This window comes from Struthio camelus, chromosome 4 (assembly GCF_040807025.1).
Source record: "Struthio camelus isolate bStrCam1 chromosome 4, bStrCam1.hap1, whole genome shotgun sequence".
In the NCBI taxonomy this organism is placed as follows: Eukaryota; Metazoa; Chordata; class Aves; order Struthioniformes; family Struthionidae; genus Struthio; species Struthio camelus.
The window spans coordinates 19,287,405-19,305,688 of NC_090945.1; the positions used below are offsets into that span (position 1 = coordinate 19,287,405).

Consider the following 18,284-nt stretch of genomic DNA (forward strand, 5'->3'; position numbering starts at 1 on the left):
TTTGGCATTTCCTATCCATTCATAGAAACGATTAGATTTTCACCTGGCTAGATTTTCAAACTAGAAGCTTGAGGTTATTTATGGTACAGATGCACCTAATTCAGCTGATACCATACACTTTATAAAATCCACGCTATGCCAGCTTTACTGGAAAGAAGAAAGGTACTATTTCGTATCAAGCAGTTTCTAGAGAGTACCTGTGGTGCTGTAACTTTGGCCGTAAGACTTCCAGCCTGTACATCAATCAGCCATGCATATTCTAAAGTATCGCTTCCAAGAGGCAAGCCTTCCGCTGAAAACATTGCATGAGCGCGCAGCTGCAGGCCAGACAGGCTGATGTGGCCCTCTCGAAGAACTTCATCCACTGCAGGTCGCTGTTAAGGACAAGTAAGTTAAGACAACTATTTTGAAAAAAATATCAATAGAAAGTGCAAAATCCGTTGTCAGAGCAGCTTTGCACCCATTTGTCTTAACCTTTCAAATTCCATTATCTTCTCTACAGTCAGACAATCCCAAGAGTTCTCAGCATTACACGTGCAACAACATACGTACAAACCTTATGGGGGGAGGGAAGTTTGTCTAACCCAAGTTTAAAAGGTTTGTTTTAGCCAGGCAGGTTAACCAACAGCATTAACTACCTTCTCTTGCTTATTTATGCAGAGTGACTTCACAGACAACCATCTGTTAAATACTACTATAATTAAATATACTTTTAAAAGTGCAAAAGCATATTTAATGACAGCACTGATCAGTAGCATAAAAACCATGACTTATGAAGGTCTGCTACTGTTGCAAAAACATAAATAAGTCAGAGACCATCCTCTAGATTGCACTTTCCACCAACCTATTTCCTGGCTATCTAAAGCAAAGCTACTTGCTTACAGATAGGAAAATTTGGATGGAATATTTCCAGAAGAGTAGAATTGCACTAGCCAGGGAAGAAGCTGCAAAGATACAGGTAGGGCAAACATACACTAGAGGCTTACGACTACATGCAGGTAAGCTGTGGTTTAAAGCCAGTAAGTTAAAAAACACACACACTTTTTCTTTCATTCAGTGTCTCGGTATGGTGTCTTGCCCAGATTCTGTCCTCCACTGTCAGCAAACCCTTTTGGAGCTGCTTCGTGAAGAAGAAATACTCTTTTGACATCACTAGCATCCTACGCCTTGATCTAGAAGCTACGCAAAAAACTGAGTAGCAAAATTGGAATTAGAAACACAAAGCAACAACGCTTGCTCAGCTCTGCACACAGAGGAACAGTTTCTGTTCTGTATGTGTTGGTACTGTGAACTTTAAACTTTGAGGTTGATACTTTATGTGAAGTATCAAACAGCATTTTAAGACACAAAATATAAATAAAAGGTCAAACAGCTTCGTATCAAAGTATGAATGTTTTGCAATATTAAATGGCAAGAATGAATACATCCACAGTCAAACACTAGCTACTATGAACATACATAACTGACTAAAGTTTTCTTCGCAATATTTTTAAAAACACGATACCCTGCATGTTTAGCGTTTTAGCCAACAGAAATTGCAAAGCAAAACTCTCATTACTCTGGGTTAATATTTCTTAATTCAAATTAATATAGCTGAAATATATACATACACACACACACATATATATATTTATACACACAAACACACACACGCCCTAAGGCAAAATATGTAACCATAGCATTACTAAGCCTCAACAATTAGAAGAACGAAAAAAGTCATGTAGTAATTCACATAAATCTGCTATTACCATTATATTTTAAACAGCCAGTCACTTGCACATTGCAGACTGTAAACATAATGCTAGGAAAGATAAAGGCCCATCCCTGCTTATGCTTAATTTATGACCTTCCTCAAAATAGCAAGCGCATCTACCAAGAACAGCAAGAAAGGCAGACAAATCAAGGCAGCTCTTGCCTCGACACAGACAGCGACAGGAGGAGCTGACAAGGGAACGGCACGCACCCAAGAGAGCCGAGGAGCGCGCTGACGGCAGCCACTGCTGCAAGCGAGAGTTGTTAAAACACAACTGTGTTAAGAGTCCTCTGTTCTCCCTCGTGTTTAGCTGGGAACTAATTCTGCTTTTACTAATTTTTGCTCTCAAAAGAGGCAAAATGTTCTGCCTTTTTTATTCTACGTTTCCCCTGCTTTTGGGGAGTCTGAGACAGAATGATCGAAATACAACTCATGATTATATATAGAGAGATAGGTATAGATAAATAAACTGTGTATAGTCTGTAACATTTATACTCCATGAAGAAAACTCAGTGTCGAAAGTCTCAGGGCTGTGAAGTTACATCGGGAGAAAAAAAAAGAAAATGCCAAAAAAAATTAAGGTTATGCCTGCATAACCTGATCGTAGCCCGATCCCTGTATATATGCGCGACAATATAGTAATTAACTTACAGGCTTGAACAACCTGTAAGTCCCTCATTAAACACACAAAACAGATTGTATTCTTAAATAAGCAGCCATTCAAAAGCTTGAAGCCCTCATGGGGGGCAGACTTGGATATCCAAACAGGAAATATTCTTAACACATAATTTTTCATTACATAATGATCTATATGCTCTAGCCATAATTCTCACTGATTTCTGTTGCACCTGCTGACAACTTAATTCTAATGAAAAACAAGCCCTACACAACAAACATATACTCACCTCCTGACAAAAGCTTAGAACAAAACCGTAATTTAGTCTGCCAACATGCTACCACTTTATCCAGTTTGGCAGCGCTCTCAGTGGATGGTTCCGTTAATCCTACAATGATTATTCACCTGCAATACCTGTGACTTCACATCATCAATTTTTTCGTATTACTACTACAGATAATTGCAGAGTTGCAACCAAAAAATCATGCATTTAGATTCTGCTTTCTAATCAGGGATTTATTCCCTACTGATTAGAGGTTAACAGGGTAATATCTCAAAAATGTGAGAGCTAACATTGAACCTCCTAAGATCTCATTTAACATTTTGCCATCAAGAAAGTTCATTATTTCTTCCCTTTCCTTTATAGTGTCTTTTAGTCAGCCTATAACCAGTCATTATATTTAAGATACTTTCGTGCCTCTGGGACACTGGGTCCAAATTTGGAAGTTTAAACAAGCATTGATCAACTCTTCTTTCATTACCTTGCTCACACAACAGTATAAAATAGACATGCATCTTCATCTATATACAGTATTCCAGCTCAAAAGACTAGAAAGTGCGTAAACCAAAACAGAATTTAGATTATTTTTATACCTGTCATTGGCAGCAACACAATCAGGATACAGGGATCAAAAATAAAGTCATCTGGAAGGCACAGTCAAAAGTATTGTAATACTTCTGATATAACCAATGCACGCATAAGCAAAATAAGACCTCCAACTAGTCGCTAGCCATTCCTTGCGTTAACAAATTTCAGTCTAAAATCCTAATTCATCCATACAGGTAATTTCTGTAAGCTTACTAACTAATTAGGGCAAAGTAGTGCACAGCTAGCTGAAAAGCTACAAATCAACAATACCTAACTTTGTCTCATTAGTTATTTTCTGAAGTATGGCCCATGATTCCTCCCCACCCTCCAAGAAGTAAGGAAGATCAAAGGTCCTAACAACATCAGCTAAAAGATACAGACCTGATTGTGTGATTTATGCCAATAAAAGTCATAGAAGTGGTGCGAAAGGTGCAGTTATTCTATTTACTAACCTGTGTAGCTTTAAAACCATATGCTTAAAGTGAAACACATCTTTAGTTGTCCTCAAGCCATTGCACAAAATTTATATGTGATCAGACACAGTGAAATCTTTTAAAGCTAAATTTTTAAAATTCACTTAACAGTTCTAAGACCAGTCTGAATACTACTCTGACTTCCTGAGAGCATCTTCTCTGGAAAGTTTTAAAGATAATTTAAGAGAATACAATCTTTTCTCTTACGCACTTTCATTAGAAATGCAAGATAGAGAGAAATAAAGATTCAAAAAGCATGCATCAAAATTTTCTTTAATGCTTCTTACGATTCATAACCCTTAATAAATCTTGTGTGGGTGCAATTATAAAGTTCTCATCAAAATAGAATTCAGTTTTACGATCATCACAGCTTCTGCAACACACAAGCAAAAATCAACTTATTACCTGATAGTTGTCATTCAGAAACAAATTTACTGGAGACAGTACAAGTTGAAGCATTGTTTCCCGAAATCCCTTCTTCATCTCAAAACACAACCTTTCCAAGAAGGCTGTAGGGCATTCAGGACCATCTGGACTGCAGTGCTAAAATGAAAATCAAAAACATCCACGTCAGAAACTGAAAACACCTAACACTGTTGAAAGTGTCAGATTAGAAACAAACACGTAAGTGGGAAGCATGCTACTTTTCCTCTGCTTGTTACTTGAGAGGTAGCTTGTGCAACCTCAAAACCCTTTTGACACAACCACACAAACTGCAACTCAAACTCCTTTGGGTGAACCAATACACTGTAATTGCTTCTAATGCAGCATTAGAAGACAGCTCTGCTAATTATCAGAGAAATCATAATGGTCAATCAAAAAGAATGGACTATTGATCACACAAAACCAAGTTCGTTGAATAAAACCATACAAAAATTATCCAGTTCTGCCTTCCAGATAAACAAAATCAATTATATCTCAAACTGTTTTAGATGGCCACAGTTTTAGTGAAGAGTATCCTCACAGTTTAGAGAGCACCTCCCCTACTTAATGGCTGCAAGAAGTTAAATTTAACTCCAGATTATGCAATTGGAAGGAAAAGTTAGATGAGGCAAAAATATTTTAAGATTCCCAGGCACTTACCACTGGTAATCGCCCATGAACTTTGTACAAATTAACAAGCACAGTAATATCCCAGGGACGCAAAGTGAGAGGGTGAACTGGCTTGACTGAACTTTCATTTTCCTTTTTGTCATTTTCCACTCCAACAGCTGTCCATCCAGAGCTTGAAGATGTTGACAGCGACAAAACAGGGCTTGCAATAACTTCTTCAAAATCAGTGTACATGTCATCTTCTCCAAAATAATTTTCCTAAGAAAAGGAATTATTGGCTATCACCATATGGAAAACAAAGTAAAGATAGACAGCCAATATAATGACATACAAATCCAGAGTTTTTCTGTAAGTTAGTCTCTCATAAAATAAGCAGTAAAGGTATAACTATGGCTGAAGAAACATATATAGTTTTCTTTTTAGGAAAGAAAGGTCCTTTTTATTACATGTATAACGTTAGTGCAAATTTAGATCATTTGCTTTCAGAAGTTCTCCAAGTAACTGTATTCTAGATGCAGGCAGGACAAGTAACTATTCTGAAACACTACTGTTCACATTTTGCAAGAGATTTTGTCTTTTCAAGATAGATAACTTGGAGAGAATGAACACAGAACACATCCTGTCAGTCTTCCATGCACCTTTCTGAGACTCATCGGAAAATTTAAAAGTCTTAAACATGCTTCTAAAATACTCTTTCATAAACATTTCCCCTGGGGTCTAAAACCTAACTTTGTTTCTAAGCCAATCCCTACTGAGTTATCCAAGACCAAAAGAACTTTGTCAAATTCTAATGGGAAGCAAAAAAATCCATCATTAATACAATCCACTTACTGTGTTTTATACATAAAGTGCATCAGAATCAGATTTCTTATAGTTTGTTATTTTCCCCCAAGCAGACCATTCTCTCAAGCAGAATATTCTGGATGATGCAAGTTCTAATAAATTATATTTTAATGTTAATTCAGTGTTGGAGTGCAATTCTTTCTGACCAAAGAAGGTATGACACAGACACCAATCTCCGCTCCCCCCCTCATTCACATGAAGTAATGCAGTCACCCAGAGATTCCCATATTGACAGAAACGCTCCACCTATTACACGCTCCGGAGATGATGATTTCTGAGGTGTACACAATAAGTACTAGACCGAAGATCAAACTGAAACAAATTTCAAGTGTATTGCTTCACTCTTTCCTCTCTAAGCCTCGTTTGCCTTCCAAGATTTCTTCATTCTTTTCTAAGCACAAGTTCTCAGAGCAAACAAAGAGGAAGCATACAACACAAAGAAAGTGATTTTAAAGTACTTAAGTCCTTGAAGAAGATCTGCAGAAAAAATCTGCAGAAAAGGCAGGCATTATTAGACTTGAAATAATGACTCCTTCCAACATGCAATTTTTCTGTCTCACATGGCATCTCTAAAGTATTTTCAGTGTTAACATACTGCGTATGAACTAAGTACCCCTTGGGAGTCATAACAAAAACCCTCAAAAGTCAAGCAAAGCTCATATGCTTTGCTTTTAACAAACAGAAAAGTTAGAGGCTGAACGTTAGGAGACAGATCTGGAAATATTTAAGGCAGCCCAGCAGAGGGTGCTAAGCACGCTGCTAACTTACTGCTGGTACCTTCTGCTGGGGATGCAAGGACCTACAATCACGCATTCTCAGTCCATAAACCTCCCAGTAAGAAGCAGTGTTACTCCAGAAAACTACCCCCAAGAACGGAAAATTTAATAAAATTTTATAAACGGTGCACATATAGAAGTCTCTCCAGCATGCATAAAAAAAGACTACGCAACTACGGGACATATCCAAGGAAATGAAAGATTTTCAAGCTATCCAGTGCTGGCCTAATTTTTTCATACTTATTTTAGTAGCACCATGAAAAAATAATGAGCATATTTGCAAATCCTATACTATAAGAAAACTTAGCATTTTCTCCTATTCTCTGTGTATGTGCAATGTCTTTAGGTAAACTCTTAAAAAATGACTGTTTCAGCATGGGTCTTGAAGCTGATCATCTGCCTCAGAAAATTCCTCATGCTCTGACCCACAATGAAAGCCTATGGAAATGTTATTTTAGCCTAGACCTGCCTAGGCTGAAGCAGACCTTTTTTTTTTTTTTTTTTTTTTTTTTTTTTAAATGCAGCATTTAAGTGCTAGCCAAATCCAAGTGACAAGTTCAAACACCTTTCCTCCTGTTGGGGCAGGCGAATAAAATGTTTCTCTCTCCACTCTGAATATCAGTAATGGAAGAGAACATGAGATAAACAAAACATACAAAGATTTTAAAGCATAAAAGCTTAATATCAAGAAAAGAATGAAAGGATGAAAAAGTTTTATATATCCATTGAAGTAACTTTCTAAATGAAATTTATTATCATGTCCTTCCCCCCATTTCACCCCATGCTCTCCATAATCCAGAAACTTAATTAAATCCAATTCAAACAAAACACAGGAAAAAAATTAGGACACACTGCAGAACTCAAAGAGGCACTGGAAGCATGGGTTCTGCTACATCTTTGCATAATAGTGGTTGTTAATACAAGCACCAGTCACACTTTAGGGTTTGGTTTTGTTTTGTTTTGTTTTAAACTACGGTTAACTTACAAAGAAGCCTTGAAAGCCTGCAAAAGCCAAAGATGTCTTCTGCACGTGAAGACAGGAATATATACTATTTCTCAAATGGAAAATTATGCCAATATAAGCCTCTACATTTATATTGTAAGTCTTCTGATGAGCCTATGCCAACTGAATTCATCCCAGCTAGGTAACATTACCAAATGAAGTCATTTCAAACTAGTCTTACAAAAACCTTTCATCTAAATTCATATCCTCTGCATACTGAATTCTAATTTCATATTTCAAACTAATTGCTTCCCTTTCCTACATAGGGCCATCCATAAATTTACACAGTTGGGTTCTTATTCCTACCTTTACACACAGAAAGGCTTTGAGCAGGGGTCCATACAGGGTTATCTGAGAATCCGGGGAGAGTTCAAGTTCCACATGGAGCTTGTCAGGGGGCAGCTCTGAGGGATCAATAGGAACGCGTGTTGAAGCCGTGGGAGATGAAATGACACTGTCGGCCGTTTTCTGCGATGGCCTTAGCACAGATAACATTGTTTCTTCCATTTCTGACACTTGGGAGGGGACGAAAGAAGACAGTAGATTTTGATTACAAGTTAGGCTTCTGATAGACAAAATTCTGCAAATACAAATACGTTAAATCTAAAATTATTTGTGCTGTTCTAATATGGATTTTATAACTATGTTAATATTTCTACACTACATAACAGGTTTCTTATATCCTGTAACTATGAGGAAACATGAAAATATAAAATATTTCAGTAAATATAAACTATGCAAGAGAAAAAACAATCTCTAGTTATGAAAAATATTTCAACTTATCTTGCTTTTCAAGCAAGATGTCAACAAAGACATGCTTTTATTGCAGCAGTGTAGCAGATTTCCCACAACCACACAGCTGCTGCTGCAAAAAAACCAAAAGTAAACAAATAGGAACATTGTAAAGATTATATTAAAAATCTGTTCTGAACTGATGGCTCTGCAGGCTAAAATTTCCTCTCAAACAATTCAATTACTCTAGTCACGGAACAGCTAGCAAATTTAAAACTTATTTCCTATTCCTTCTTTCTATTTGGAGTTGGGGAAAAGAAAGTGCTTTTATCTTTTTAAGCGAGGAGAGGCCACGAGAAGGAAGTGAATAACTGAAAGTGCTTTCAGTATGCAAAGTGTTTGCTGAGAAGTATAAAACTTTACGCAGATGAAATCATTGTTCCAAATGGAGTAAGATTGCAGGTGCTAGTTTCACTGCAAGAACCAGCACATGCTGAACTACACTGAATACACACATGTAGCCAGCAAATCTTTCAAGGCTTTAATTTACCATTACGGTCTATAGTGCTTCTTCTGCGCTTGCATTATCTTATGTGCCACAAATTAGCTAAGCGCCATGTGAGAGGACTGCTTGCTTGGAAATTACATCTCTTGTTATGCAACATACTTGTTTCTTAGGGCTTTACAGTAGAGTCATATCAACTGACTCAAAAGAAAATAAGCATGTTATGACCCACACACACACAATGTCAGCATCATAGATTAAATACAACTGTAGAAGTGAGCCTGACTGTGCTGGATTATTCAGCGAAGGAACCAACAAACCAGTTGCTCATGAATGACTTGTGTATATACGAGCTTTCAAACCCAGGTTGAACAGGACTGCAATCCCAGTAAACGCCTTCAGATTCTGAAGTATGCAAATCTGACATAGAAACCGACACAGAGTCTCACAAGGGCACTGCAAGGTGAATCTTTCTTACTGTGCTTTATCCTCTGAAGCTTGAGCTTTTTTAGATTTAGACTGTTGAAACTCAAAACTACAAAATCTTACCTAGTCTCATACCTTCCTAACACCTACACATTGAGGTCCATTCAAATTAGCCCTGTTCATTCTTCTTGTACCTCTCTTTCATTGGTTGTTCTTTCACCATCTCAACTAAGAAAACTTTTATATAACCCCATAACTTACTATACGCTTCCTGCTGAAGTTACAATAACCTACATTTGTCTCTGTGTTCAAGTATCACATACCTTTAAGAACAGATATATATTCTTCAATCACACACATAAAACATTTTGTTTGGCCACACTCTTATCTGACCGTCGTGATTCACTTCAATGGTCCTAGCTGCAGTGAAATGCTCCATTTCATATTTAGAAAGGTAAGACAAGGCTGTCATGTGTATACAGCATATTTAAATACCAAAATCACAAGACTGTCACAAAATCTGAAGAGAAAAAGCTTAGAAATGCTAACTAATATGATAGCGCCAAAATTTAATATACCAAGCAGTGTTATATTTTATGCAACAACCCATTTAAGAGATTCACTTTGTTCAGGACAGGGAGAAATTAACTACAGACAGTACCCTCTTTCTACACTGGGAACTGGGGCACTTTCCGAAATTCTGCATCAGAAGTGATGTCATCTGTTTTGAAATGTACCAGTTTTGATTAAAGAACAGCATTCGCCTATTGGACAAGAACTGATAGCTTGCCTCAAAATTCATTTTTCCCAGTGTGCAATCAGATCCAATAAAGTCACAGCAGCTTTTGAAATTAAACATCCTAAATAAGAAAAAGAAAGTGCCACTTACAGGATTGTTTTAACTGTTCATCTGCCTTTTGTGGATAAATTGGGTGCCATGAGTAGTCAATTGTAAACACAACGCTTGGGACTGTCCAGCATTCAACCCAGCCAGCCCTTTCAGAAAGAAACATCAGACTTATTTGAAGCACAACTGTTGCATTAAACATTTTCTATTAACATTTTAAATTGCTTTCTCCACAAATAAAATAAATACAAAGAGTCAATATAAACATACAACCACATATCACAACGAAACTCACTCTTCTTGGGTAATGTTCCTCCATTTGGGTTTGCCTGTTTTCTGACTGCTTTGACACTCAGCAGAAATACAAGATTCGGGACTTATTTTATTAGGCTGACAATCTTTCACCAGCATGAAAAGGGAATATTTACTAGGATGGCAATCTGGTAGATACAAGTGAAGATCAACATCTTCTCCCTGTAATCAAACATTAGCCACAGAAAATTTTATTTACATTCACTTGAGGAACAATGCCCCTAATATTTCCATGCTCATATGCACCAGTATCTTCACTTGACAGGCAAAGTGAGGGAAGAAATCTTGATTTTCACATATGACTGCTGATCACGGCTCCCACCAATTTCAAACACAATCCCAAGAGGTCTGTAATACTTAACAGTCAAAGGTTCAAAAACTCACACATAACACACCATAACGAGCTGCAAAACACAGGGGCATGGCTTTTAGTTATCCCTGTTCTAATGCAGTTCAATACAAAAGTTCACTGACCGGCCCAGTCACCCTACACCTTAACTAAACCACACTTTTTATATATATAAAATATACATATTTAGACATACGTATTTTAATAAACCACTGCTTTCTCTATTAAATTATGCAAAATTACCAACATCAAATAGGTTTATATTTAGGGGTGTGTTTGGGGTTTTAATGTTGCATTGGTTGGTTGGCAGGGGGGGGGGTTGCTAGCCATACGCGACTTGTTTTAGAGACGATAATCAAGAAGTGCAATGTTCTTCAAAGAACGTTACATTCATTAAACATACCTTACCAACGCTACCTGTTTTATAGATCCTCTTAAAAATACATAAGAGGGCTTTCCAAAATAGTTTGGGGTACCTAACCCAGAATTCGATTTGTACTTTTGCATATCTGTGGGAGTTTCATGCTCTCAGTGGATGGGAATAAACTGCCAAGTGACAAAAATACATACATACACACACAGAGTATAAAAAAATATATATAAAATACAAATACTGTGTGTGTGTGCGCGCACGTGTATAAAAACATATATAATATACATACACATTTTGTGTGTGTATATATATAGTTAACTTGTACATAAATTATATATACATTGTATATTATAGATATAATATAAACAATAAAACAAAAACAGCCTATGACTGAATGCTTCATGAAATGAAAGCAAGGGAGAACATTCAGCCCCAAGTTAACTGAACAGCAGTTATACAAACAGGTAGTGAAACAATATTCCTCTTTGAGAAAACAGTTTAGTGACAGTTTCCTGACTGAAAAAGGAAAAAAGGAAGGGAAGCTACTTACCCTTAAAGAGAATCTAGTATTGCATGTGGTTGGAACAAAGTCAGTGAAAGGCAGAGAGAAAATAATGTTTAATGTTTCTCCACAAGCTGCCAGATAAACTGCAAGAGAAGATAAAAACAAGTAAACTAACAAATCTATCAAAATCTCTCCCCTTTTTCCTTTTAAGTAAATTATCAAACATACAGGTAGAACTAAGGAAAAGGTATTCAAAAAATCATAACAAAAGGAAACTGTCATTTTAACTACTGTGTATTTCGAGTACATATTTAATTATTCTGAAATTATTCACTCTGAGTTTCTCCTTTAGAAAAGACGACGTAAAACTAAATTATCAGCAGGCAGAAAAAACAACTGCAGCTAAATATCTCATGACTTCATTACCTCACACGCTGGTTTTTCAACAAGAAAACACATGTTGAAAGTCCCTTAGGCTTCTGATAAAAAAGCGACCCTCATTTTTCAGCAAAAATTCATGATTTAACATGTGTTTTTAATCTATAATCATCTTTTCATATTAAAGAGCTGAGATTCTAGCATAATGCACATCACTGAAATATATAACATTCAAATCACACATAATAACGTTTTAGAATTCTGAAATGTATCCTTTAGTCATGTTTACAGATAGTACTGCATTACCTCCTATTCTGCAATGAAAAGCAAGCAGACATTTGTAATAACATGAAGCTCAAATGGTATTTCTCTAACACTACTCCAAAACAATCTAAAGTGCAAGATTTTAGTTTACTGAAAAACGCGCATACCTTACGGTTCCCGTCTGTAAATTACTATATAAAATCAAAGAGGGAAACGGTCCTTAAAAATAAATGCGAAAACATTATCAAGAGCTACATACCTCAGAAGGTATACATTTGCAAAAAATGAATTAAGACTAACAGTGGTTTTCAGATGGTCAATGTGTAGCAATAATAGCAAAAAAGGGTATTTACAACTGAATGAATGTTATTTCAAAAATCTTAAAAGTTTTGTCACTAATCTATTATTCCTTGAAAGAAAAACGTAACCTCACCATTCTCCTGCTGCTTGGTGGAGCAGTCAATCCAATTGTGTTCATTTGCTGCCCAAATCATTTCAAATTGATGAAACATCACTTTGAAGTTCCACATGTAAGGAACAAATGAAAAAATATCAGGTGCACTATCACTGGACCAGTCCTGGATCAAATCTAAAATCATACAAAAGCAAAAAAAGACAATTTAGTAGTAAAGAAACAAGACACTTCTTTCAAATTAACCTAAACTACTGTAAGAGGAAAATATTAATCATTTATTCCTTACCAGCAAAGGCAAAAAATGGAAATAACATACAGTAGCACTTTTTCAGATAGATACTCACCAGCTCCTACCTAAGACCCAACTACCACTTCACTCATGTTTTGAAGTTAGAATGTTACAAGCTTAACTGTTTTCGACGACTCTGGACTTTTACACACATACCAAAGCTACAAAAATTGATCCCGGTCAAGAGGCAGCGACTCCTCTCCCGCTCCCCTGGCATCTGTAGCTTCCGCTCGCCAAGCACTTCTCCTCTTGGCACGCACCGCAGACCATCAACGTTGACCGTGATCAGGTTCCCGCGGCCGCAACCAGCCTCGCTTTCCACACCCTCACCTACGCAACCACATCCAAACAAAGACCTACCCCCTCTCCATACCCACCGACTCCTCGCCACCTCCTCCCGGCCTCGAGACCCTGCCCTTCCCTCTCCACAGCCACCGCCACCGTGCATAACCAGCGACAACAAGCCCCACCAAGACGCGTCCCAAATTCTCCGTCCCAACGGCCACCTACAGTTCCACTTCACGGAACCCTGGGGCCCTCCCTACGCAACCCCGACTATCAACACTGACCGTTCTCCCTATCGGCAGGCCCCGAGCAGCATCGCTACGCGCGCACACGGCCCGGCAAGGCAACCTGGAGCTCTCGACCCCGACGGAGACATCGCCACCCCACCTCGGCTGCCACGCAGACCTGTCGCTCGCCGACCCATTTTGCTCGGGGTGAGCCATCGGCACCCACCAACACCAACGCCTCTCCCCAGGCTGCCGCATCGATCCCTATCCAGTTCCAGGCCTATCGACAGGGATCGATAGCGATAGCTATCGATATCGATCCCTGTCGATAGGCAGCGACTCCTCTCCCGCTCCCCTGGCATCTATAGCTTCCGCTCGCCAAGCACTTCTCCTCTTGGCACGCACCGCAGACCATCAACGTTGACCATGATCAGGTTCCCGCGGCCGCAACCAGCCTCGCTTTCCACACCCTCACCTACGCAACCACATCCAAACAAAGACCTACCCCCTCTCCATACCCACCGACTCCTCGCCACCTCCTCCCGGCCTCGAGACCCTGCCCTTCCCTTCCCTTCCCTTCCCTCTCCACAGCCACCGCCACCGTGCATAACCAGCGACAACAAGCCCCACCAAGACGCGTCCCAAATTCTCCGTCCCAACGGCCACCTACAGTTCCACTTCACGGAACCCTGGGGCCCTCCCTATGCACCCCCGACTATCAACACTGACCGTTCTCCCTATCGGCAGGCCCCGAGCAGCATCGCTACGCGCGCACACAGCCCGGCAAGGCAACCTGGAGCTCTCGACCCCGACGGAGACATCGCCACCCCACCTCGGCTGCCACGCAGACCTGTCGCTCGCCGACCCATTTTGCTCGGGGTGAGCCATCGGCACCCACCAACACCAACGCCTCTCCCCAGGCTGCCGCATCGATCCCTATCCAGTTCCAGGCCTATCGACAGGGATCGATAGCGATAGCTATCGATATCGATCCCTGTCGATAGGCAGCGACTCCTCTCCCGCTCCCCTGGCATCTGTAGCTTCCGCTCGCCAAGCACTTCTCCTCTTGGCACGCACCGCAGACCATCAACGTTGACCGTGATCAGGTTCCCGCGGCCGCAACCAGCCTCGCTTTCCACACCCTCACCTACGCAACCACATCCAAACAAAGACCTACCCCCTCTCCATACCCACCGACTCCTCGCCACCTCCTCCCGGCCTCGAGACCCTGCCCTTCCCTCTCCACAGCCACCGCCACCGTGCATAACCAGCGACAACAAGCCCCACCAAGACGCGTCCCAAATTCTCCGTCCCAACGGCCACCTACAGTTCCACTTCACGGAACCCTCGGGCCCTCCCTATGCACCCCCGACTATCAACACTGACCGTTCTCCCTATCGGCAGGCCCCGAGCAGCATCGCTACGCGCGCACACGGCCCGGTAAGGCAACCTGGAGCTCTCGACCCCGACGGAGACATCGCCACCCCACCTCGGCTGCCACGCAGACCTGTCGCTCGCCGACCCATTTTGCTCGGGGTGAGCCATCGGCACCCACCAACACCAACGCCTCTCCCCAGGCTGCCGCATCGATCCCTATCCAGTTCCAGGCCTATCGACAGGGATCGATAGCGATAGCTATCGATATCGATCCCTGTCGATAGGCAGCGACTCCTCTCCCGCTCCCCTGGCATCTGTAGCTTCCGCTCGCCAAGCACTTCTCCTCTTGGCACGCACCGCAGACCATCAACGTTGACCGTGATCAGGTTCCCGCGGCCGCAACCAGCCTCGCTTTCCACACCCTCACCTACGCAACCACATCCAAACAAAGACCTACCCCCTCTCCATACCCACCGACTCCTCGCCACCTCCTCCCGGCCTCGAGACCCTGCCCTTCCCTTCCCTTCCCTTCCCTCTCCACAGCCACCGCCACCGCGCATAACCAGCGACAACAAGCCCCACCAAGACGCGTCCCAAATTCTCCGTCCCAACGGCCACCTACAGTTCCACTTCACGGAACCCTGGGGCCCTCCCTATGCACCCCCGACTATCAACACTGACCGTTCTCCCTATCGGCAGGCCCCGAGCAGCATCGCTACGCGCGCACACGGCCCGGCAAGGCAACCTGGAGCTCTCGACCCCGACGGAGACATCGCCACCCCACCTCGGCTGCCACGCAGACCTGTCGCTCGCCGACCCATTTTGCTCGGGGTGAGCCATCGGCACCCACCAACACCAACGCCTCTCCCCAGGCTGCCGCATCGATCCCTATCCAGTTCCAGGCCTATCGACAGGGATCGATAGCGATAGCTATCGATATCGATCCCTGTCGATAGGCAGCGACTCCTCTCCCGCTCCCCTGGCATCTATAGCTTCCGCTCGCCAAGCACTTCTCCTCTTGGCACGCACCGCAGACCATCAACGTTGACCGTGATCAGGTTCCCGCGGCCGCAACCAGCCTCGCTTTCCACACCCTCACCTACGCAACCACATCCAAACAAAGACCTACCCCCTCTCCATACCCACCGACTCCTCGCCACCTCCTCCCGGCCTCGAGACCCTGCCCTTCCCTCTCCACAGCCACCGCCACCGTGCATAACCAGCGACAACAAGCCCCACCAAGACGCGTCCCAAATTCTCCGTCCCAACGGCCACCTACAGTTCCACTTCACGGAACCCTCGGGCCCTCCCTATGCACCCCCGACTATCAACACTGACCGTTCTCCCTATCGGCAGGCCCCGAGCAGCATCGCTACGCGCGCACACGGCCCGGTAAGGCAACCTGGAGCTCTCGACCCCGACGGAGACATCGCCACCCCACCTCGGCTGCCACGCAGACCTGTCGCTCGCCGACCCATTTTGCTCGGGGTGAGCCATCGGCACCCACCAACACCAACGCCTCTCCCCAGGCTGCCGCATCGATCCCTATCCAGTTCCAGGCCTATCGACAGGGATCGATAGCGATAGCTATCGATATCGATCCCTGTCGATAGGCAGCGACTCCTCTCCCGCTCCCCTGGCATCTGTAGCTTCCGCTCGCCAAGCACTTCTCCTCTTGGCACGCACCGCAGACCATCAACGTTGACCGTGATCAGGTTCCCGCGGACGCAACCAGCCTCGCTTTCCACACCCTCACCTACGCAACCACATCCAAACAAAGACCTACCCCCTCTCCATACCCACCGACTCCTCGCCACCTCCTCCCGGCCTCGAGACCCTGCCCTTCCCTCTCCACAGCCACCGCCACCGCGCATAACCAGCGACAACAAGCCCCACCAAGACGCGTCCCAAATTCTCCGTCCCAACGGCCACCTACAGTTCCACTTCACGGAACCCTGGGGCCCTCCCTATGCACCCCCGACTATCAACACTGACCGTTCTCCCTATCGGCAGGCCCCGAGCAGCATCGCTACGCGCGCACACGGCCCGGCAAGGCAACCTGGAGCTCTCGACCCCGACGGAGACATCGCCACCCCACCTCGGCTGCCACGCAGACCTGTCGCTCGCCGACCCATTTTGCTCGGGGTGAGCCATCGGCACCCACCAACACCAACGCCTCTCCCCAGGCTGCCGCATCGATCCCTATCCAGTTCCAGGCCTATCGACAGGGATCGATAGCGATAGCTATCGATATCGATCCCTGTCGATAGGCAGCGACTCCTCTCCCGCTCCCCTGGCATCTGTAGCTTCCGCTCGCCAAGCACTTCTCCTCTTGGCACGCACCGCAGACCATCAACGTTGACCGTGATCAGGTTCCCGCGGCCGCAACCAGCCTCGCTTTCCACACCCTCACCTACGCAACCACATCCAAACAAAGACCTACCCCCTCTCCATACCCACCGACTCCTCGCCACCTCCTCCCGGCCTCGAGACCCTGCCCTTCCCTCTCCACAGCCACCGCCACCGTGCATAACCAGCGACAACAAGCCCCACCAAGACGCGTCCCAAATTCTCCGTCCCAACGGCCACCTACAGTTCCACTTCACGGAACCCTCGGGCCCTCCCTACGCAACCCCGACTATCAACACTGACCGTTCTCCCTATCGGCAGGCCCCGAGCAGCATCGCTACGCGCGCACACGGCCCAGCAAGGCAACCTGGAGCTCTCGACCCCGACGGAGACATCGCCACCCCACCTCGGCTGCCACGCAGACCTGTCGCTCGCCGACCCATTTTGCTCGGGGTGAGCCATCGGCACCCACCAACACCAACGCCTCTCCCCAGGCTGCCGCATCGATCCCTATCCAGTTCCAGGCCTATCGACAGGGATCGATAGCGATAGCTATCGATATCGATCCCTGTCGATAGGCAGCGACTCCTCTCCCGCTCCCCTGGCATCTATAGCTTCCGCTCGCCAAGCACTTCTCCTCTTGGCACGCACCGCAGACCATCAACGTTGACCGTGATCAGGTTCCCGCGGCCGCAACCAGCCTCGCTTTCCACACCCTCACCTACGCAACCACATCCAAACAAAGACCTACCCCCTCTCCATACCCACCGACTCCTCGCCACCTCCTCCCGGCCTCGAGACCCTGCCCTTCCCTCTCCACAGCCACCGCCACCGTGCATAACCAGCGACAACAAGCCCCACCAAGACGCGTCCCAAATTCTCCGTCCCAACGGCCACCTACAGTTCCACTTCACGGAACCCTCGGGCCCTCCCTATGCACCCCCGACTATCAACACTGACCGTTCTCCCTATCGGCAGGCCCCGAGCAGCATCGCTACGCGCGCACACAGCCCGGCAAGGCAACCTGGAGCTCTCGACCCCGACGGAGACATCGCCACCCCACCTCGGCTGCCACGCAGACCTGTCGCTCGCCGACCCATTTTGCTCAGGGTGAGCCATCGGCACCCACCAACACCAACGCCTCTCCCCAGGCTGCCGCATCGATCCCTATCCAGTTCCAGGCCTATCGACAGGGATCGATAGCGATAGCTATCGATATCGATCCCTGTCGATAGGCAGCGACTCCTCTCCCGCTCCCCTGGCATC

The 18,284-nt window shown here is 44.1% G+C and overlaps 1 protein-coding gene across 14 annotated transcripts in view; it reads right to left on the bottom strand.

Annotated features, from left to right (window-relative positions):
• The window catches only part of BLTP1 (bridge-like lipid transfer protein family member 1), a 303,766-nt gene that overhangs the window by 79,274 nt on the left and 206,208 nt on the right, over positions 1–18,284 (bottom strand). For all 14 annotated transcript variants that reach the window (XM_068941642.1, XM_068941653.1, XM_068941643.1 and 11 more), the window contains exons 15-22: positions 12,510–12,665; positions 11,480–11,577; positions 10,191–10,369; positions 9,938–10,044; positions 7,692–7,900; positions 4,794–5,021; positions 4,116–4,253; positions 198–374 (exon numbers count right to left, since the gene is read on the bottom strand). In XM_068941642.1, coding sequence (XP_068797743.1) covers positions 198–374; positions 4,116–4,253; positions 4,794–5,021; positions 7,692–7,900; positions 9,938–10,044; positions 10,191–10,369; positions 11,480–11,577; positions 12,510–12,665 — 1,292 coding nt within the window. The remainder of the gene's footprint in view (positions 1–197; positions 375–4,115; positions 4,254–4,793; positions 5,022–7,691; positions 7,901–9,937; positions 10,045–10,190; positions 10,370–11,479; positions 11,578–12,509; positions 12,666–18,284) is intronic.